Here is a 22,165-nt window from a genome sequence, read left to right on the forward strand (position 1 = left end):
ACACTTGATGATGTTCTGTAAAGGGCTTCACCCTATAGTTCAGGATGATGGCGCAGAGTTTTTCAAGCACTTGAGTTTAGGGACAGAGAGGGCAAAATAGACTTTAAACACGTAGAATTAACTAGATGGAGATTGTCTGATTGGTGGCTAAAATCAAAGCACGAGTGAAAATTAAACCCTTCACTGCAAAGTACGAGTTCTCAACCTCTCTACTTAAAGGAAAAAAAAAATAAATCTAGTTTTTGGTTCCGTAAGTATTACGGCTTGGTGGCGTTAGTCACCGCTCGATCTAAAGGGTACAGCCATATCAAGCCATCCATCCATCTAACGTAGAGTTTTTGCATATGCTACCTTTAAATAGCATATGATACCTAAAGGTAGCATTAAGAGTAATTCTACCTACACGTAAAGTAACTGAATATGCTAGCATATACATTATCTCTGTTTACACGTACTTACATGACTTGCATGTCCACTCGCCGCTAGTCGTCTGCTGTCCGCAATGCAAATTGGCCGAGTAGAGCGATCAACGTGCGCTCAAATTCTGCTGTCTCTTTCTGTGACTTGCGCGTGTATACAGCTTTATTTTCCAACTATGTGTGCCGCGGTAACATGATATAAAATTTTCGTAAAGCAATTTATGCGTTTAGTTTTGTTGCTACTGAACGCTTTTAGATATCTCTCTCTCTTTATTAAAACCAGGGATTGTAAAACACATAGATAAGGCAACCATTTACCGTTCCAACTCCAATCGCAGTTTTTTGTATGTTTCTTTGGCATTTTTTTCCTTCTATGATCGCAAGCCAAGCATCTGCTATTAAAATATTTGATTATACAAATGATCGACTATGAAACATAGAAATCATTCTAAAGCTGCAGCATAAATGTTATTTTTTTTCAGAACATATTGCACACTAAGGTATGAAGCAAAATGTAAAAAATAAAATTAAAAGTGCTAGGAACCGAAGTTTTCTGGTCATGAACTATATTATACATCGTTTTAGGCCCATGGGAGCATTATGAAGCTCTATTTTTCTTTTTTGTTACTTTTTAGAGTTAAACATTTTAATAAAAGAGGACCCTACGCTCACACTCCTGATTCAAGTTCTACTCCTTAACAAAACAAATTTTCTGTAGGGCCATAAAATGATCTTTGGCCAGTGCAATGGTCAAAACAAATCAGACCCAAAGAATAGTAAAAATATTGTAATCAAATATCCAAAAAATATGCACTAGCACGAGGGGTTCCTTCGTATAATACGCAGATATAATAAATTTATTTATCTTGTGTCACGATTTTGCTTATTGGTGTCCATTTTACACCCACCAAAGTGATGCAGAAGTGTGCCAAGTCTTATGGAAAAGCTTTTGTTACCAAAATGGTCATGACTACATGTTGATGATGATAATGATAAACAAGCAATTCTGTAAGTTATAAACAGGGAGGGTGGGGATGCAGACCTTAAGGGGCCATTCCGAACAAACTGTAGGTGGTCACCCCTGTACGGGAGCGCATCAGCGTCGGCCGCGGCCCGGGCACGCTCAACCAAGGCCCGTTGGGCCGTGATGTCAGAGCAGCCGAGCAGGGCGCCCTCCCAGTCCTCCCGGAAAGGGTTAGAGGGGCGATATTTGGAGTTTTTTGACACGCCAAGCCCACGCGGAAAATGTGACATGACTGTTTGCGTACAGAATAACACCGAAAACATAAGTTCTGAGCCAATCAATAAGAAAGTTCTGTAAAAGGTGACGTGCTTGCACAAGGTGATCTGGAACACTAAAATCCTAGGTGTTCGTATTTGTAGCCAGTTTGATCGTGGCAACTCACTTTTTTCCCCTGGAATTCAAGCGTTCACCGCCGGGATGGAATGCTTTCACGATGCAGGGCTAAAACGTTTGGGAGGCAAACTCGGGCGCCTAGCCTGCTCTCGGAATGTTGCGCTGCCAATGTTGGAAACATATCCGCTTCCTTGGGCACATCGAACAAAGACTTTTCTTTACATGACTAATACCCGCCGTTGCAACATCTATTGTGACTCTGTCGTCGGGTCATCGTTACTTGTCAACGCATAGTTTGAACAAAAGAAATTACAGCATATCCACGGAGTGAATGATGCTGAGTGGGGCGAAGCTCAGAGGGGTTTATCGGTAAACCGCGAATAGTCCGTTCGCTGGCCGCGTCCATTTGTCCATCTGTCTGTCTGCCCTTCCGTCCTTCTAGAGTTACTGTATATGCTACCGGAAGCATATACAGTAACTCACTACGTCCATCTACGGAAATGTTGTAGGCCCGTGTGCTCAGATTTGGGTGCACGTTAAAGAATCCCAGGTGGTCGAAATTTCCGGAGCCCTCCACTACGGCATCTCTCATAATCATATGGTGGTTTCGGCACGTTAAATCCCACATATCAATCAATCAACTACGTCCATCTAGTGAATACCGCCATCTCGCATCTTTTTATCATATATCCATCATATACAAGTACCGTCATCCAGCGGACACTTCAAGGACTAAACAGGAGATGGCTACCTACTACTACTACATACATCGAGGAGGCACGACCCAAGGCTTACGGAGCTTCGCCCCTAAAAAAAAAACAACAACAAGACGAAAACCTCGCACGACACGCGCAGTCGAGTATGCGAACATGCGTTTCTCGTGGTAGCATGACGTGTAAGCGCGAGAGCGCACCACCTAGTGTATGCATCGTCATGCGGTCTTAAGGGTTCCGATACGCGCCGCTTGGTGGTAATCACGCTTCAAGTATTCAAGGCACTGTAGCCGTTGCCGTGGCCGAGGAATGGTCCGATCGTTCCCTAGCTAGAATACTGCCTGTCTACTGCCTATCTAGGAGCGGGAAGTACATCCCTAAGAACTCGTCGCATACGTCGTCAATTGTTCGCGGTGGGAGCCAGACTACGGCTACTACGGCTATACTGTACAACGCTAGTACGCTCATCTTTCTAGGGGAAGTTCTGGTCAAAGCGTCAAAATGACGGAATTCAATGTCGTGGACACGGATTATTCTTCCACCGTGGTCGTGGAAGACGGTGTGGATGCATCTGGCAACACGGTGATATATCTTGATCTCAGCTCGCTTGTTGGAGCTGCTGGTAATCTGCAGGATGTTGTCATTGTAGGTAGTGCTTCTGACAACACGAACATTTCTAGCGTGCATAGTGCAAACATCTCAGAAGTACACGAAGTGCCGCTTGATGTTATAACGCGGCCTCTTCCTGTTGCGCACTACGACGAAGACAAGGTCAAAGAAATTATGGAACTACTGGAGGTGAGTGGATCGAGAGTTGCGTAATGTTTGTGCTCCATGCACCTCTGTTACGTCCGTCATTGAATCATTGCTGCGTCTTGTGGTTTATAACCAATGCTATTCCACTTGCGTTTTGCAGCATCAGCTGACAGTGCGTTTTGCGAACCTGCTGGTCACGGTGGAAGAATAATAACCGTGCTGCTGGCGTAGGCTCATGAATTTTACCGGCATTTAGATCGGCTGTGAGTGCTCGGAAACTATCGGGTTGTGCCGCTGAATGCAAGAGCGTGGGTTCGAGTTTACAGTGATTTAGGTGCGAGTGATGCTATACGCACGACGGAGTGCTCCTCTGCTGCCTTTGCCGGAAATGGCTGGGTCAGGGTGCACTAGTACGATGTTCCTTCTTCAGAATGATGCTGGCTCACGCAGATCCCTAGATCTAGGGATTGACTGCGGTGTGCACCGTTGGCGGGAAATGGATGGGTGAACGACGGCGTTCTTACTAGGTAACGATGCTCGGCTGTTGTCAACACGTGCGGAGATTACTGAAGTGGTGATTGAACTGTTACGCACAAAATTAGATTCTGTAGCCGAAATTGAGTTGGTCGCCAATCTGAAACATCGTCCGTGCCAGAGGTTGAGTTTATTTAAACGGCAATTGTAGTTTTGCACTCCCAAAACAGAGTTTGAGTTCATGAAGACAGTTATGAAAAAATCGTTAGGGCCCGAGGTTGAGTTGTGGCTTTGCGTTCGTTTCACGCGCACAGGTGCCGTTGTCATTTTGGCCGAATCGCGCTCACAAGCCGCGGGAGCTTGAACACTCCAGAACTAATAAGCAAAAAAAAAAACGCGGACAATAGAGAGAAAACCTTTGCTGTCGTTTATTTTTTTGCGCAGTCGTTCTGAAGTTACGAATTAGCAACTTGCCGAAAATGCTGCTCTGCTGCTCTCATTAGGCTTGAGCACTTCGTCCTAGCCAAAGCTTTAGTAATTAAGCAAAATGGGCTACTTAGAACGTACTCATGACGACCACTGCAATAACGACAAGGTACATGACCCAGGTTCAAGTAGAAGGCACCTGCGTCATGTATTTTGTTAACATCCTGTTTGTGTTTTCCATCATTTATTTATTCCATACTGAAAACACTTAGTCGAAGCAGAGAGGTAAAAAAATGGTACATGCAGTGAATACAATAAAAAAAAGCTTTTCAGCAATACAAATTTCATAACACATTTTACACTAAATGCTGCCGTGGCCTGTGCAGGGCCTGCAAAATCACAACTACTTCTTTGCAGCAGCCAGCTTCACTGCAGCACATGTCCTGCACAGAAAGAGTATAGATGTTACATATTGGTTATTTGAAATCAGCATGTGTAACTCATACCAGTGAAACCATTCGGGGCAGTGATCACAGCAAATCATTTTAATTTCACCACTGTCTTGTTCCTTGCACGAGTAGCACAACCACAGTTCATTTTCTCTCTTGGTGGCAACTGAAAGGACAATAAGACAAATTTTAGCTGGGCCATGTGGGAAACAGCATTACATTACATTTTCTAGTAAGGGCAGCACACTATAATTGCATTCCCATACTTAGCTGAAGATGAAAGGAGGTGCCAGGCATCGTGCGAGAAGTAAGGCAGCAGAAGCCGCATCTCAACTCGATAATCCAAAAGCGCGCTTGGAAGGAGCTCTGGCCATACTTCTACATCAATCTCATTAATCAGGTAGACCTGGTCGAGCACATTGCCGGAGGTAGCCTCCCCCACAATTCCAGCCGGAACAACTGAAAGAAGCGCCACATTGGTATGCATTAAGAACCTCTTTATCCAATTAATTTACTCACCTTTGTATTAAGCCACCTCAGTTAGCTGCACAAATGGTGTTGCAGCCGTTTCAGACTGTTGCCTAGGTTTTTTACTTTTTTTGCGTAGTGCCCTCTTGGCTTCACAAGTGGAAGTCTGAGCTGTGGTGGTTTTGGATTTGAAAGGGAGGGGCTGGAAGGATCTTTGGGTAGCATGGAATGGTCTTGTGGTATCAAGAAGGGGCTAGTGGCAGCATGGAACCATCATGTGATTCCATCGAAGAAACTTGAGGCAGCGTAGAAATGGTCTTGTCGCACTGTGGAAGGGGCTATCAGCAGCATGGAACCATTATGTGGTTCTTTGGAAGGAGTGTGTGGCAGCGTGGAACCATCGTGTGCTGTGGAATGGTCATGTAGCACCATAGAATGGTCTTGTGGCACCGCGGCAGGGGCGTGCGGCAACGTGGAACCATCATGTACAGCGGAAGAAGCTTGCGGTAGCAATGTATGGTCATGAAGTACTGTGGAAGGGGCTTGCGGCAGTGTGGAACAGTCCTGTAGTACGGTGAAAAGAAATTGTGGTAGCGGAGATGGGTTTTTTGGTAGTGGGAAAGTGCCTTGTGGCAGCAGAAAGGTGCGAGCTCTGCTGGATGGCTGGCCGGCTTGAGGTTGATGAATGTCGCTAGCGAAACCTGAGGATCTTTCTCTAAGCCATTCTGTAAAAATATCCTCAAGAACTTCAAGGCGGGCAGCAAAAATTTCATGGGAACAGTCAGCAAGGTAATCTGCTATTGTCTTCAGTTTTCTCATTGCATAACTAAATGGCTGGTTTCTATTTATCTTATGAAATGCTGACCCGGGCATGACTATCAGTTCTGTGCTGTCCTGTAATGTATCAGCATTTTCTTCATTCTTGTTGGCAGCCATGACACTGAGGTGAAAACTCTTAAACCACCGGGGTTTGAGAAATTTAGACATGTCAGGCACACCACCAGTTTTTTTTCACTAACAGCCAGAATGTGACGACAATAAGCTCCATCCTCGTAAAAGTAGTGCATGTGTGGAAGTTTTCTCTGAAACTACATGCCACGTGTCGCAAGAACTTGCAACATTATAAACAGGTGGTTCTACTTGTCGTATTTTTAGAGGAGCTTTCTTAGCTTTAGCTGCTTCTTTGTAGACTGCAGAGCAAGCATACGGGCTTAACTTTTTGGCATATATGGCTTCAATGCTGCTTGGTGCTTCGTACGAGTGAAATGAGCATGTTTTCTTTACGCTTGCCTGCTGCCTGGCTTCTTGTGAGGGTCCACTTGATAGCCTTACAAGTCCCTTTAGTTCCTTGTACAATTCATTTTACGACGACAAGATCTGCTTGATTTTCGCATTGTGGGACTCCACTCTCTTAGTAGTGTTGTTGCCTGGAGTAAACTCCTTGTACCACTGATGTCTGGTCCACATGCTTTTTGTTTTCCCAGTTCTTTTCATAGTAGACACATGCTTGACTATTTGCATGTAGTAAAATGTCAGCCTGTGCCTTTTCAAATTTTTCTGCAGTAGGTACATACACCAATTCACTGAAGCTGTTGACAAGCCTTTTTCTTTTTCTACAGCTCAATGTGTGAGTTTTCCGGCACCTGCCCGGAAAGCTTTCATTGCGTGAAACTGGCAAAGCTGCACAGCAGGTCTCAAATTGAACGTGCTTCTGATCGCAGATATTTCTGTGAAGTCTTTGTCTACAATGACAACTTTAGCTCAAAATGCCTTTGCTTTTTCCTGTACAAAAGTTTCCAGTAGCTTTGTGACAATGTGTTGTTGCTCAGAAGCAACGAAAGCATATGCCAGAACATGGCTGACACCAGCCCCATCTTGGATCATGAATACAAACAAAGGCATTTTGTGCTTGTTCCGTATGTCACTTCTAAGATGAGTACTTTGAGATATCTGTCAAGCATCCTGTGCATACCCTGTAGTCATGGGCTTACATGAGGATAGGCAGCCATTTATTTCCACCAGTTGCATCCGACCCCAGAAATGTGATGCCACGAGATCTAACGGTAAACCAGAAACACCATTCAACTGTCATTTGTTCAATAATGTTTGATGAATCAGTCTATAAAATGCCTTGGAGAAGTCTGCATGAATGCCTATTACTGATTGCTTTTTCTCGAACACTCTGAGAATGAAGTCTGTCTGAGTTATGAGTGCAAGCTCCGTAGAACAGCCAGTTCGAAAATCAAACTGAGCATCGTTGAGTATGCGAACTTTGTCAATGAACTTTCGCAACTTTGTAATTCTAACATTTTCTAGGGCTTTTGAGAAGATAGGCCATATAGAAATTTGCTGGTAATTAGAAAAGTTGTTTTTCTCGCCTTCTTTAAGTATCACAACTTTTGATATCTGCATTTTTTGAGAAAAAATATCTGTGCTGAGCACTAAATTATAGATGTAGCAAAGATGCGGTAAAATTATATCAATCACATATTTAAGCCTAATTAATAAATTGGTCACATCTTCCCAGTAGTTAGGCATTAGAAAAGAAATAGTATATGACTACATAGCTTTCCCTTCGTTGGGTACCAAATAATCTCCAAAAGGAATTGGCCTGTGCTGTTATGTTTGTCGCTGCTGCTGTTTCTTTTTACACTAAAAATGTCGCCCACATTTTGCAATGCAGAATCCAAGCACGAAAGATCAAGTGGCCCCTGTGGACATCCTGTGGATCAAGGGCAGCGAAGGCGGCAACTACTATTACGCCTTTGATGGCAACCACAGATTCGAGGCACACTACAGGCTTGGCTGCACAACCATTCGGGCCAAGCTGATTCGATCAGTACCTGAAATACTTCTGCCATACCTGGGAGGGTCAACACCAGATCTCAAGTGATTATAGCAGTGTCCATTGTTGAGCACTGTCACATGACAGCAGGCATTTTATTAGCAACTAACCTCGAGTTGTGGGTGATTGACATTGGTGAGGCAGCCACTACTTCATTTGTACGAGAGAGAGAGAGAGAAATAATATAAAATTGCTACTCTACAAGAGGGGAGAGGGGCTCTGGAGATCTTGGTTGCCTGGTCTTCAAGTACGTCAGCCCAAAAGGCCACACAAGCCCTCCTACAATTCTTGAGGGCAACGTCACTGAGCGACCACTTGTGTAACCCTGCACTGAGTGTGCAGTGTGTTTGTGGTGTGCAATGTATATCTCCTCTTCTCTCTTTCATTTGTACAAAGCTTATATTGACATAATCATCTACTTCTTCAAAATCCAATTAATAAAATAAGTATATAAGTGCAAAGATATCTGTTTTCCTGTGTGCCCACTAGTATCATTACGTGAAAGTGTGGGTAAGTTACTAAATAAAGTATTCAGCTCTTTGTGTTTGGGTCTAGTTCTCCTGCTTATTGCACTTGCTATTCCAGGTTTGAGAATTTGCATAATTCACAGCATAGTTGTGGTGGTCCACCCTTTTACTTCAATTTTACAGCAAATTCCATTGGGAAAGCAGCACTACTCAAAAGCACGCTGAAAGTGCTCTCTTCAGAGCCGGCGTGTTTCGATGGTCGAACAGGTACAGGAGCACTGTCATCTATTAGTAGAGTGAGAGTGCTTTTGCTGCGCAGAAAGCAGCCAAGAGCAGTTTGTAGTGCTCTTGCCTGAAAAGCGAAGTAGGTGCAGTACGACGGGTCATGTGGCCTTTGAACGTCTCAGTCTCCTGGCGAGTGCAGCGGCAATAATAGTAGCCCTAACCACGGTTTCGCTGTTTTGTACAGGTGGCGACGATGACAGCTGGACGTCTGTCGAATGCGTCGTTGCACATATACACGATGTATTAGGATAATGAAGAAGAGTTTAGTGACCGATTTCACGTATATTTCACTGCTGCCCCACAGAGAACATGCCAGGGCTTGTAATGTTTTGATCACATGGTCTCCCTGCTCCTACTCATCCCTTCTCACCTGTTCTCCGGGAGCGTGCCGCATTCCAGTGGCGAATCGAGTGGACCTGTTCTCAGTTTTATGTTAACCTCTAACTTTATGCTAGAAATAGGAGGTGTAGGGGTAGCAGAAGCTGGCTGCAAGGCTCGCCTGCTGGCCTGAAGGTCACTGTTCCATTCAAGCCATGGTGGTTGGATTTCTAAGAGATGAAATGGTAGAGGCCATGTACTGTACAAATTCAGTGAACACCAAATGGTCAGAACACCAGATGGTCAAAATTTCTGGAGCCCTCCACTACGACGTCTCTCATAATCATACAGTGGTTTTGGGATGCAAAACCTCGAGTAATAATATGGCCCTCAAGTAATAATATGCATATTCATGTGTGTACACTTCATTTATAGTTTTTTATCTTAAATTCTTTCTCTTTCGCCAGGCCATTCATTGTTATCTTTGTTTTCACCATATTTATTTTGTGAACTACCTTAATACTTTCTCAGATTAATTCCTCAATCATTCTTGGAATTCATTGCAGTCATTACTGAAGAGCACGATGTCATCTGCAAATTTTAGGTTCTTAAGCCACTCTTTTTCAACGTCGATTCCTGTTTCCTTCCAGTCTAGCGGTGTAAACACTTCTTCCAAGTACATGGTGGACAATGTTGGAAATATTGTTGCTTGTTTTCTCACTCCTTTACCGATTGCGATTTTATCACTTTGTAGATGTTGGCTGAGGCATTGACATAGCATTTAGGTACTCGTTGTTGAGTAAATGTTTTTAAAGCTGTATATATCTCTACCAAGTTGAATGCCCTTTCGAAGTTTATCAAGGCTAAGTAAAGAGATATGTTGTATTCAGTAGCTTTTTCAATTACTGGGTCATCACATGAATGTGATCCATTGTGAGTAGCCTTGCATGAATCCAGATTGTTTTTTGTGTAGATTGAAGTCAAGTGTTGGTCCTATCCTGCTTGAGATCATGTTAATATTTTGTATATCACTGTCGCGATATTATGTCGCCCGGCTCAGCTTGTTGGAGTAAACAGAAAGAACGCAAGAAAGAGGCACGGGGTGTGGCACAAAAATACCTTTTCTTGCCCGCTCAAACACATAAAGTGCACACAGAAGACCAACAATCTCTAGAACCAATCCAGTCTTTCAAAACACAACAGTTAACACGTCCCTTTAAGGCCACGCCCTAGGCGTGTCCCAATATTCACATTCAGCAGTTAACGTCTCTCAGATGAACGGGATGTAGGTGTTGGAAGCTTACAACGAATATCAGTCGCGCCGACACCCGAGCGTAGCTCACCGCGTGTGTCCATGCTAGTTGTTCCTGCTGAACTGGAAAGGCCCACCCCAAATGCTCCAAAGTGTGAGGAAATCGTTCTCATGCAGTGGTAGAACTACCACTGGCAGGTACTCCGGACACGTCCCAGGCCCCTCTGGTCCGTGCGCCGTTGACGTGGCAGACAGTTGTCCACAAGCCCCGTTTCGCTGAAGGTCAGCGGTGTGACGCTAACTGGTCCCGGCCGTTCTCTGCACTGTCCGCCAGCTGGACAACGGGAGCAACAAAGATGATAGCTCGCCGAGGTACAAATTCTGGCAGCTTCCGACGCGTTGAAATTCTGGGGCAGGACCCAGCCTGCCTCGAACATATGCCGTCTTCTTCGTCGTCCACACCAGGCTTCTCCCATGGCCGCGCTCGTCCAATCTCTTGTGCACAGGCGCATTCTTCTTTTAAGGGCGATAGTTTGTCTTGGGGACCTTCGACGCAAAAATTTTGGTCTGTCTGTCTGTGGTCTGTCTGTCTGCCTGCCTGTCTGTCTGTCTGTGCATTTGTCTGTCCATTCTTAACGGCATCGAGTACTTAAAACGGCCAACCCCATCCACAGCGCCCACTAATGTCGCTCAAGGTTCACCGTTCGTACTTATGCAATTGTCAATTAAAAAGCAATTATTGCGCATGTCTGGGGCACCTTGACAACGCGTATATAGTCTGCATGTTCGCCTTTTACTAGAAAAGGCATACATAAGCAATTCTAAGGACCGTAGCGCTTATCCTGCTGCGCTGACCATGCAACACTTGCACAAAAAGGCGAGTGTTTCCAACGCTTCGCTAAGACGACATGGTGGTGGCACCTACCCGTCGCCTTGCGTTCTACACCTCATCACCTCCGAGACGGGCGCGCACACCCGTCTCCGAGCCACGCGCTTCGTTTTCCAAGAACACTGCCACATGGCGCTCATGTCTCACGTGTGACGTGACTTGATGCGCTTGTTTGCCTCCGCTGCATGCTCGAGGCGCTCTAACACAGTGCCTCCAGAATACCATTCACCGAATTTTCGTAAATGTTTTGTTCACTCTCTCCACATGCAAGACTATCGTCTTTCAACGACATTTGCAGATTAACATGCAGATACATGGCCAATTTTTTGTCCAATTTGTTTTATTTGCATGCCGTGCATCTCTCTTCTTTTTCTCCCTGTTTTCTTCCTTTTTTTCTTGTCATCCGTGACAATGCCCTCCCCCCCCCCTTTCGAGTTTCTGACCTCCAAAAACTTCATTCTCGAAGGCCACCACACGATACCTCCTTTCGCTGCGTTTCACGGCAACAATACTTCACTGCATCACCGTACTTCCTTGCACTACACAACACTTTTTCCACTACACCGCACCTCACTGCACGTCATCAACACTTCAGTGGACGTCCCGAGCACGTCACTGTGTTTCGTTAACCTTCCTTTGCACACTGTCATAACCAAGAACTTGAATATTCCAAAAGAATACTAGTCTTTTGCTCTAGTAGACATGTCATCACTCCATTCCGCTAAAATACACTCAATAAACTATTTACATTGTAAGGAAGAACAGAGTTTCAAGAATACTTTAAAGAACTGTTCGATAGCTATGTACATTAGATCACAAAGCACTTAAATGCATGTTCACAACCACATCAATCTCTACCAACTGATTAATTTCATTGTCCAATGTCAAGATTTTTAAGACAGCAGCCAGTCATGAACTCAATGCTCGTGTTATTGCGTCCCATATCCTCCGAAAAAAAGTTGTTGCTCGCTGATAAGGCATGTGCAAGGAAGACGCATTGAACCGTGTTGGGTTATACGAGTGTCTAAAACACCGCATGAGAACAGCAGGTCGTTCAATGGAATTCTTAGCCACTGTGCGGCAAAGGTTCCAGCCAAACATGAAGTGTTGTCTCCCTGCGTACTAAGACATGAGTGTCAACCACGCCTTTATGTTCAAGAATGCCGTCCCTTGTCTCTCCTCATTTAAACAGACGCGTACTTTTAAACGAAGGTTCCTCGACAACCTGCGCTGCCACAGCAAAACCACCAGGCTCTTCGCTACCCAAAGAGCAATCTTCCCCTTGCCATCTCATGTCATTCTCTCTTTGAGAACCCGGCTCCAACATAAGGCAGTGACAAGGTTCAAGCTTTTAAACGGGTACTGACATAAAAAATTTGGCATCGCGTTTTTCGATTGCGATGCGTTGCTGTAGAGCTGTTAGTCATGACACGACACATTGTTTGCTGCAGTATATGATAGATAATTTTTACAGGCCTCTCATTATTGATCAGTTTCGATTTTGGTTTGGGAGAGTTCCAAAAACTGGGTGCAACTGCCGCCACGTAGTGTGTGCAACTCTTGACCACGTCAGCACACAGAACTATGACACACTTCCACAGGATCCGCATCAAGAATTTAGGAAACGGCACTGGAATGTCGCCAAACACAAACCTTTCTAAGCGTGCGCCACGGCCACGCACTCGTAACTAGCCGCGGAGAAATATAGACTTTGGAAACTAATGCGGCAAAAGAAAAATGGTGGCTACGACGTCATGATAGCTTGTTTTGTTGACCGCAGCGTGGTGACGTGAGGGAAATAGGTGGTCACCTCTGAGGGTGTCTATAGCGCTATGGAGTCGGTCGCTCACGCAAACTTCAAAATTAATTTAAAATACTTTCTAAGCTATATCCGCTGTTGATATCTTACAGATGATATATGAATGTTCACGAGCATTGATCCCGCAGGCTATCTCGGCCCCGAAATTTTGTGTCAGTACCCCTTTAAGTTTACAAAACGATAGGAACTCTGTCTCACGAAGACCGTTTGTGGAATGCGCATATGCGTTGGGCTTGCACTCTTTGTTGTCACACTGTACATCTTTAGCTTTTGCCAGCTTAAGGTACTACTGCGAGCTATCTTTTTCTAGTTCCAGCTGCTTTTTCTCATCGCGAGCCTCAAGTTCAGACTGCATTTTCTTTTCACGTTTCTCCTGTACAAAGTCTTGCTTTCTAGCTTTTTCATTGCTGTTAGAAGCAAGCAACTGCAATTGCCTTCCTATGATCTCATTTTCTCTCGTTAAACGACTATAAGCATGCTGATCATCTGTTTTAGCTTTCTCCGCCTGCTCTATTGCAGTCTCCCGCGCCTTAGCACGTTCCTCCTTTAATCTCTTTTGCTCCTGGCGATAAAGCTCAAAAATGGTTGCCGGACATAAACCCGCAGCATTTCCAGCCGCTAGCAATTGTTCAAGGTCCATCGCATTGCTCAAGACAGTCCAAGGCACGTGACGAAAATTAATGGATCTTGGGCGGGCTTGCCAATATGTCACGATATAATGTTACCTGGCTCTGCTTGTTGGAGCAAATGGAAAGAACGCAAGAAGGGGGACACGGGGAGGCACAAAAACACTCTTCATTTACCTGAACGATATGAATATAGCAAGACGAGGAAGCGTCCAGATAAGCGAAACCCCACACACAAAATACTACGTCCCATCACGGCAACTTCAAACTTGTGTCTCCTTTTCAATGTCAGTACACATCTAGATGCATGCCCGAATCGAGAGTAACCACTATCGGCACGCGTCCTCAGTGTCGTTGCTCACCGCGTCCGTCCCTCTTGTCCTTCGTGCTGGTGTGGACCGTCGTTTCATGCAAGATGCAAGGTGCTCGCCTGGCATTCAGCTGTTGCACTCACTGCAGGCAGGCTCTCCTGGCGCGCTTCAGGAGACCCTGGTACATACGCCGTGGTGGTGCAGACGGGCGGCTGCGATCCCGGGCTCGTTGAAGGTCGGCGTCACACGCGCCGACTAGTCCCGGCAGCTCACCGCACAGCTGGCCAGCAGGATGCTTGAAGCATGAAGATGGCAGCTCGCCGAGGTAGAAACTCGGGCGGACCTCCAAGCTCTCAAAGACTGGGGCAAGACCCAGACTGCCTAAAACCTCTGCCGTCTTTTCTATCGTCCTGGCTTGCCACGTTCCCCACTGCGCGCACCCGTTAAATATGGTGTCCTTAAGTGCACTTTTTCTTTCTTGTCATCTCTGACAATCACTAAAAGTAGTCAGTCTATGGGGCTATAGTTTTTCAAGTCCTTGATGCCTCCTTTCTTATATGTTTGTATTCTTAAGTGGAAAAACGGCACCTAAATGAACGAGGACATGTGAAGACACAACAATAGTGCTGAACTCTTCAGTAAAGATTTATGGGAAGGTACAAGCATACATATGTAAAGCAACTGACTTCCTCAAGTGACACACCATAGCGTCTCCACAGAAAAGCAGTCAAGATAACAAAAATAACTAGTCATGATGAAGGAAACCACGTGCAAGCTCACCAGAAAAAAAAAGAACCATCCAGAGGCAAAAAGATGAGTATCGGTATGCAGCTTGATCACTTTAACGTGGCAGCATTGAATCCAAATAACAAACTTTTTATTTAACCAAGGGCTACCGATGGTTTGTGCAAGTATCCTTTCCCCTCTCTTTCAATGTAAAATGCTCCCATCACATCCCAAGTGCATTTGTCCCAGAGGCCAAACAAACAAGTAGTTTTCTCTGCTGTCAGCCACACTTTCTATGATGAGCTGGCAAATGCAAACTGCCAAAAGAGGTTTACTAGAATAGGTGTTCCTTCAGTCTAACATTAACGCTCTGCCCAGTTTGCTCTATATAAGCCCCCCCCCCCCCCCCCGACCTACTCTATATAAAGTAGGTCGGCAAAGTCTACACTGACCACTTCGAACAGTCAAGACATTCTTATTCTGTCTATGGGCACAAATGCATGCTTGACATCAGAAGATTTTGCACTGTATCTTTTGCACAAAAAACAGGATTTGATTACTTCTTAGGCCTTTTGTCTTGTTTGAATCACCCAAAATCATCACACTTGCATCATTGTGCTTAACACACTACCATGTAAAACATGGCTGTGTGCATCTGTCACAATTAATCGCGTAAACTCATGTTTACATGGCAGAATGACTGGATGCTTCTCTTTGTAAATGCCGTCCAACTCTTGAAATCATCCGCCAATGGGAAGTTCTCCTTTGGCACGAATGAATGAATGTAAATCTCTTCAGACAGAATCCTTGTTAGTCCCTTTTCTGCAAAATAATTGGCAAATATCTTCCTTCTACACCTCTTTCTGCACTCGAAGAATCCATAATTATTTGGCGGTCCTCATTTCTGTTGCAGAAATTCTGCCTTGCAGTTTTTCCCCCATCTCGGCACTTTTCAAGAAAGCATAAAACCATCGCTGTGAGGTGTGGTAAATTTTGTAAGTCACTGAATCTTGTTAGATGGATGAACCAGCCCTCTTTCCTTTTGGTATTAATGGGAACAAACAGTGTAAGCTGAGTTTCTAGGTCAACATTTTCATTTGCCTCTGAGACCACGATTTGTTCTGTAGGCCATTCCTAACTCGCTCGTGTGAGCCATTCTAGACCGCTCCACCAGACGCAGCTTTCCAAAAGAGCTTTTGCAGACGTGCCACATGTAATAAGGTCTGCGAGATTCTCTTGTGCGGGACAGTAACACCATTCTTTTGGGACTGTTACACTTTAAATTTTGTTTATTTTTGGTAAGCTGATTCAGCTTGTCCCCGTTTCCTTGGATCCAGCTGAACCCAGTAGTAGAGTCTGTCCGCATAATACAAGAAAGCTTTTACTTCAGCAGCTTTACTCGACTACTGCGCCCATTTACTCCAACTTTGGCCATGTGAGTGATTTCATTGGTGCAACTCTACATTCCGCCGTTGTGAGCATAATGGTAGACTTGCCTCGCAGATTTATTGCACCTGCTAGGCAAGCATTTGCCATATAGTACTGTCTGGCTAGCATGAACAAAAATGTGAAGTTTCGGCGTATCTGTGAGTCCTTGGAGATCGCTTCTTACGCAGCACGGAATTCTAAATGATTCAAACTGCGGGACGTCCGTGCACCATTTTTGCTAAGGTGTTCCAATTTCTTCGGATAATTCTTCGTCCTGGGCAACCTTTTGAATCCATCATTGTTGAAATAATAGCTTGGTTGTTTCTGTAAAGAATGAAAGTACTCCAAAAGGGTCATAGATCCTGGATTCTGTATTCAACAGATGCGGTTTTGTAATTGCCTTTGCGGACGTTAAGTAATTCATTACTGACTTAAGAGTAAATAAAAACTGTCGCAATTTGTATACCACTGCATGCCCAATACAGCCGTAGTGTCATTAATGCCGCCACTTATCGGCTTTTCTTTTGTCATAAAAACTTCTTGCAGCGTGTCGTCATTCGTTCTTAATTTCTGAAGATTCATTCCTGCATCGTTAATGATTGCCTTTATTCTTTCATAAGCTTCTAAGACTTCTTTGATAGTATCTGCTCCAATGACCAAGTCATCAACATAAAACGACTTCCTCAGCTGCCAGCTTCTCGTCTTCAGGATTAGCGTTGTATAGGTGGTTATAAATAGTAGCCATCAGCAGAAATGAACTCGACGTTGACTCGAAAACCGTGCGTGCCATGCTTCTTCGAGTGGAAGAAGAAACAGTCCATATTTGAATTGTGCAACACAGACGCTGTGGCAGCTCTTACTGTCATTTCAGGTTGTTCACGTTTTTTGCTCAGCGTCATGCATTGTTCACGACTTTCCAACTCTACACGAATGAAGGCTAGTAGTCGTTTTAACTTGGCATCAGAGGAAGCCGCTGCTGAAGCTGACTCAGATAATGCTTGAGTGCCATCTGGTGAATCACTCCTCAGTGTTTTAGCTCATTGCTCTCTAGTAAAGGCAATGATGATGTAGTACGGTAGAGCCTCTTGCAGTATGTAGATAAGCATAGCGGGAAAGCCTAGCGCTGGCACGTTGAGAAAATTCAAGCAACGGATGTGCAGCTGCATAGCATCGTACAAATGTATCAAACCTGGCAAATCAGTGCCTTGCTTAATGTGAGTAAGATTCCTTAGAGCGATTAAATGATGCTGCTCAATTCAGTTTCTGTCACCAAAGCACTGTTTGAAAATATCGATAGCATTGTTGTAGCAAGACTCAGATGTTGGAAGTCCTGCTATGGCCACTGCATCTTTTTCAGTGAAATATCGCCGCAGATAAAAAAACTTCATTGTAGAGATGAGAGGGTGCTATTTAGATAAACTGTCTGTTCGAGCTGTTCCCAGAATCCAGTCCACTGATTTATATCACCCTGAAAAGTTGGAATTCCGAGATTGGACAGACTAGGTTGCGAAAAACTGTGTGGTAGAAAAGCATTATCTGTGACGTTAGGTCGCACAGGTGGCTTTGCGATGGAGTACTACGATCTCTCTGAGCTTGTTCCAGTGCCTCTATCCGATGAGTTGATTCGGCAAGCATGCTGATTGCCTCGTCGTCATACGAGGCGGTAGTTGCATATTCGGCTTCTAACTCATCCTCCATGCAGTATGTGTTTCTCAATCTCAGCATCTACCTTCGATAGCCTCTCAGTACTCAAAGAAAGACGATCACACATACCTTTGAATAAGGGAATGTCAACATCAAACGTGTTCAAAAGAGATTTGGTTTCTTGAATGACCTTGATATTTTGCGCTCGCCGTGACGCTCACTTGGTCTTCAGTCGATCCATTCGTCGAAGTTGGGTGAAATCAGGCTGCTGGCCTGCATTGAACTCAATGTCCGCATTAGCAGTTATCGTTCATCACCAGTAGTGGCAGAGTAGAGAGCTCTTCAATGGATGCAAAGAAAGTAAGACGTGTCTCCATGGGGTTTTCTGCACCAAAATATTATTAAGAATGCGAAGGACTGAATCAGACGCAGAGGGCCCATTAAAACTTAATCATCGTGTTCTTTTGTTTTAAGGCCACCATCCTTTTAAAAAACACTTCATTTTCTACAATGGAAACTGATTTGCATGAAATCTATCTACTTTTTTTCTGGTCCTGTAACTTGTTGGCAATCGAACAGGTCAATTGAGTTTTGTTAACAATTGCGGCATTTTCTTGGAATGTCTTCTAGAGTAGTTGACATTTCACTTGCAGTCTATGTTTAAAGCAGAGCTAATTTTGTCCAAGTACATTCTACTGCATACTTACTTAGATGCAGTATTATTCATCGTGGCCAACTGCCTTCTCGCATGGCATATTCTGTATGACCTTTCTAATCTCGTTGGTAGTAACATATGGCAGTTGGTATGTTTCTCTTTACGACGTTCACTCAAAGTTGGATGACTCATTTTATAGCTATATAGCTCAGCGTAAAATGCTTCTACCACCCGAACTGTGGCATTGAAGTTGTCTATAATATTTGCCTGCTTGTCCTTTAAGGCGTGCATTTTGCTTCATTCTACTTGTTCTTTTTTTTGCAGTTTTGATGCTGGTGTTCCTTTGACATTCTAGTTTCTTAATTCGTGCTCTTTCTTCTTGTTGATAAGCTTTGTCATCTGAGTTATGCTATTTAGATATGAAGTTAATTTTTCTCATGGGTGTTGCCATTTATCAAGTCCTCAGTGTATCGAGAAAGCTTGCCAAGTTCTTTTAGTACCTCGCCTCCAATTTCAATAGCCTCTTCAGACATCAGTCTAGTTCCTGTTTCTTTCATCGCTTCAACACCAGCATTATCCTCTTCTCTTAAAGGTGCGTATTGGTTTCCGATCTTAATCACAAACGCTTCTGATTTTGTTCTTACTACGTCTAGGTTGAGTTGTCTTCTCATAGGTAACCTTACTCGAGATCTCAAACTAAGTGCTATTGTTATCCTTACAAAGCTATGGTCACTGTGCTTGACCTGGTGTATGACATCAGTGTCCTGTATTATGCCTAAGTTTCTGCGTAGCATAAAATCTATTATGTTGTTCATTTGTCCGTGTGGGATTTTTCGTGTCAACTTCTTATTTTGTAACACTTTTAGAAAAAGGTGTTCAATGTGCGGAGCCTATTCCACTCTGTGAAATCTACTGACATCTTCGTTCTGCTACTACTAAAGTTAGTACCATAATTAACAATTGCTTCTTCCACATTTTGTTTCGCTTCTACTTTTGCATTGAAATTTCCCATGATTATGTTGTACTGGGTGCACCATTGTTACATTGCTAGTTCGATAGCCTCATTTGGCTGTTCTTCTTCTCTGTCGTCATGAGTAGATGTTGGGTCATACACCTCGATCGATTTGAGTTTGTATCGCTTGTTTAGTTCGATAATGAGGCTTGCTACTCTTTCATTGACACTAGAGAACTCTTTCATGTTGCTTGCGAGGTCTCTGTGAATTCAAGACCCACCCCACAGTCTTTCCCATCAGAAAGCCCTTCATAGCACATGACATATCTGCTATTTATATTTAGTATGCTGTATGCTTCTCCAGTTCTTTCGAACTTCACTAAGGCCGATAATGTTATAATTTATGTTTTCTAGCTTATAAAGTGATCCTTCTACCCTATCTTAGCCTGATAAGGTGTCGGTGTGGAACGTTTCGAGGTTCATTTTCCAGTAACAGCCTGTCGAAACTAGAAAATTTTAGTGCCCTCTGCTGCTTTACATGTCCAACAGCCGCCGTGGTCCAATGTTCGGAAGCTGCTGGAGTCTGAGGGCCAGGGCGTAGTAAGGAGGCTCATATGAGAGGCGCTGGCCACTTACCAAGGACTTGAAAAATTACAGGCTGATCAGCTTAGTGTCCATTCTCTATGTGATATTTACAAAAATAATAGTTAATGGAATTAAGGCGGCATTAGAGTTCGATCAACCAAAGGACCAAGCAGGATTTCGTGTAGACTACTCCACAACAGACTATAGTCATACTATCAAGCAGTTAATAGAGAAATGCGCGGAATACAACCAATCCCTATACTACATAGCCTTGATAGATTACGAGAAGGCGTTCGACTCAGTCGAGACATTAGCAGTAATGCAGGCACTACGAATCAGTGCATCGAAGAACCCTACATAAACATACAGGAATAAATCTACAATGGATCCACAGTCACCATAGTTCTTCACAAAAAAAGTGACAGAATCCCAATAAAGAAGGGTGTAAGACAGGGAGACACAATCTCTCCAATGCTATTCATAGTGTGTTTACAGGTTTCTGGGTGGTTGTCTTCTTTCCCTTTCTTAACCCTTCCGCGACCTTGCGGGTTTCCGCATAACTCATTTGCGATACTTGTGTTTACAGGAGGTTTTCAGGGCCCTAGATTGGAAAGAGTTAGAGATAAATGGAGAGTATCTTAGTAACATGCGATTCACTGATAACATTGCCTTGATGAGCAACTCGGGTGATCAGTTACAGCTTGTGATTACCGAACTGGATATGCAAAGCAGAAGAGTAGGTCTGAAAATTATTATGCATAAAACTAAAGTAATGTGGAACAGTCACGACAGGAAACAGCCCTTTCCAATAGGTGGAGAGATGCTGGAAGTTTGTAAAAGATTATGTCTACTTGGGACAGGTAGTAACGGTGGAGCCAAATTATGAGTATAAAATGACTAGTAGAATAAGAATAGGGTGGGCCACATTAGGAAGCATCCTGAATTCATAAATGGTAAATATAACAGCTGCATCTTGTCGCTACTTACCTGTGAAGCAGAAACCTGCAGCCTTACAAAGAGGGTTCAGTTTGAATTGGGCTGGATGCATCAAGTGAGGGAGAGAAAAATGATAGATGTAGCCTTAAACGGTGCTGCAACACTTTTTGAGCCTGGTAAGAAAACGCTGACGATTGATAGTAGAGGCTCCCGAGAACACGTGAGCCAAATATTATAGTGGCGCACGCGGCCTGAAATTCAGAATAAATTATTGATGCCAGCTAAAAATTTATTTCTCTTCTCTCGAGAAATGGTGGAGGAAGCTCAAAAATCACTTGTAGAAGGCTTTCTTTCAGCCATTGGCTGATTTGAACCTGGTGCGATCGGCCGTTACAGGGATCGCCGCGGGAGGCCACGACTTTCTCATGTGTGTACAAGCGCTCACACTGAAAAGGCCACGTATTCGAATAAAGAAAAATGTGCTGGAGGTCACAAAGCACGCGTGACATTATTTTCTTTGCCCATGTCATCGCCCCTGCTTAGCTTCCAGCGTTTTCGTCAGAACGGGAAAAGAGACAATGAGATTACAGTGTACGACAATTTTTTCTAACTCTGCTCGTACTGAAATAATCTTTAAAATTTTTGCAATGTTGAATTTGTGAGGCAATAGCCTTTTTTAGTAAATTCATTCCATGGTTACTTGAAAAAGTGTTTCAAAGCCCCTTTACGAGACAAGGAGAGGGCAGAAAGGGCCAGGGAACAAACTGGTTTTAAGAATATTATAGTTAAAATCAAGAAGAAGAAATGGACATGGGCCAAGCACGTAGCGCGTAGGCAGGATAACCGATCGCCATTAAGAATAACTGACTGTATTCCAGAGAAAGCAAACACACAAGGGGGAGACATAAAGTGATGTGGGCTGATGAGATTAAAAAGTTTGCAGTTGTAACGTGGCAGCAGAAAGCACAAGGCAAAGCTAATTGGCGGTTCAGGGGAAAGGCCTTTGCCCTGCAGTGGAGGTGGTCAGGGTGATGATAATGATGGCCAGTTACCGCAGCAGGGGGTCAGTTCTTGTTCTGGTGATGGAGTGACTATTCAGACAAACCATACAAGATGTGCGCCAGTCTGGTGCCCCACCAGCAACCACGTGACTGTCATAACATAAAGGAAGTGCGGACAGTCACTTCTAATTTGAACCTTCCTTGCTACATATATATTATGCATTATACCGATGCTAATTTGAACTTGTGACCATGTTAACCACAACCTCAAGAAGCCTCGCTGAGGGCTTTGGGTGACTGCCTTCCTCATGTGTTTTGACATAATTTCTTTCTGCCTTTCTCAACCTTGAACAAAAAATTTTCC

At 44.0% G+C, this 22,165-nt stretch overlaps 1 protein-coding gene across 1 annotated transcript; it reads left to right on the top strand.

The window, feature by feature from the left end:
* Positions 1–2,990: 2,990 nt before the first annotated feature.
* Positions 2,991–8,528, top strand: LOC142765543 (sulfiredoxin-1-like). The gene is made up of 2 exons (XM_075866688.1): positions 2,991–3,287; positions 7,746–8,528. Exons 1-2 carry the CDS (start codon positions 2,991–2,993, stop codon positions 7,953–7,955), a joined length of 507 nt encoding a protein of 168 aa, XP_075722803.1. The 3' UTR covers positions 7,956–8,528.
* Positions 8,529–22,165: the final 13,637 nt, after the last annotated feature.

Source organism: Rhipicephalus microplus, chromosome 1, assembly GCF_043290135.1.
Source record: "Rhipicephalus microplus isolate Deutch F79 chromosome 1, USDA_Rmic, whole genome shotgun sequence".
Classification (NCBI taxonomy): domain Eukaryota; kingdom Metazoa; phylum Arthropoda; class Arachnida; order Ixodida; family Ixodidae; genus Rhipicephalus; species Rhipicephalus microplus.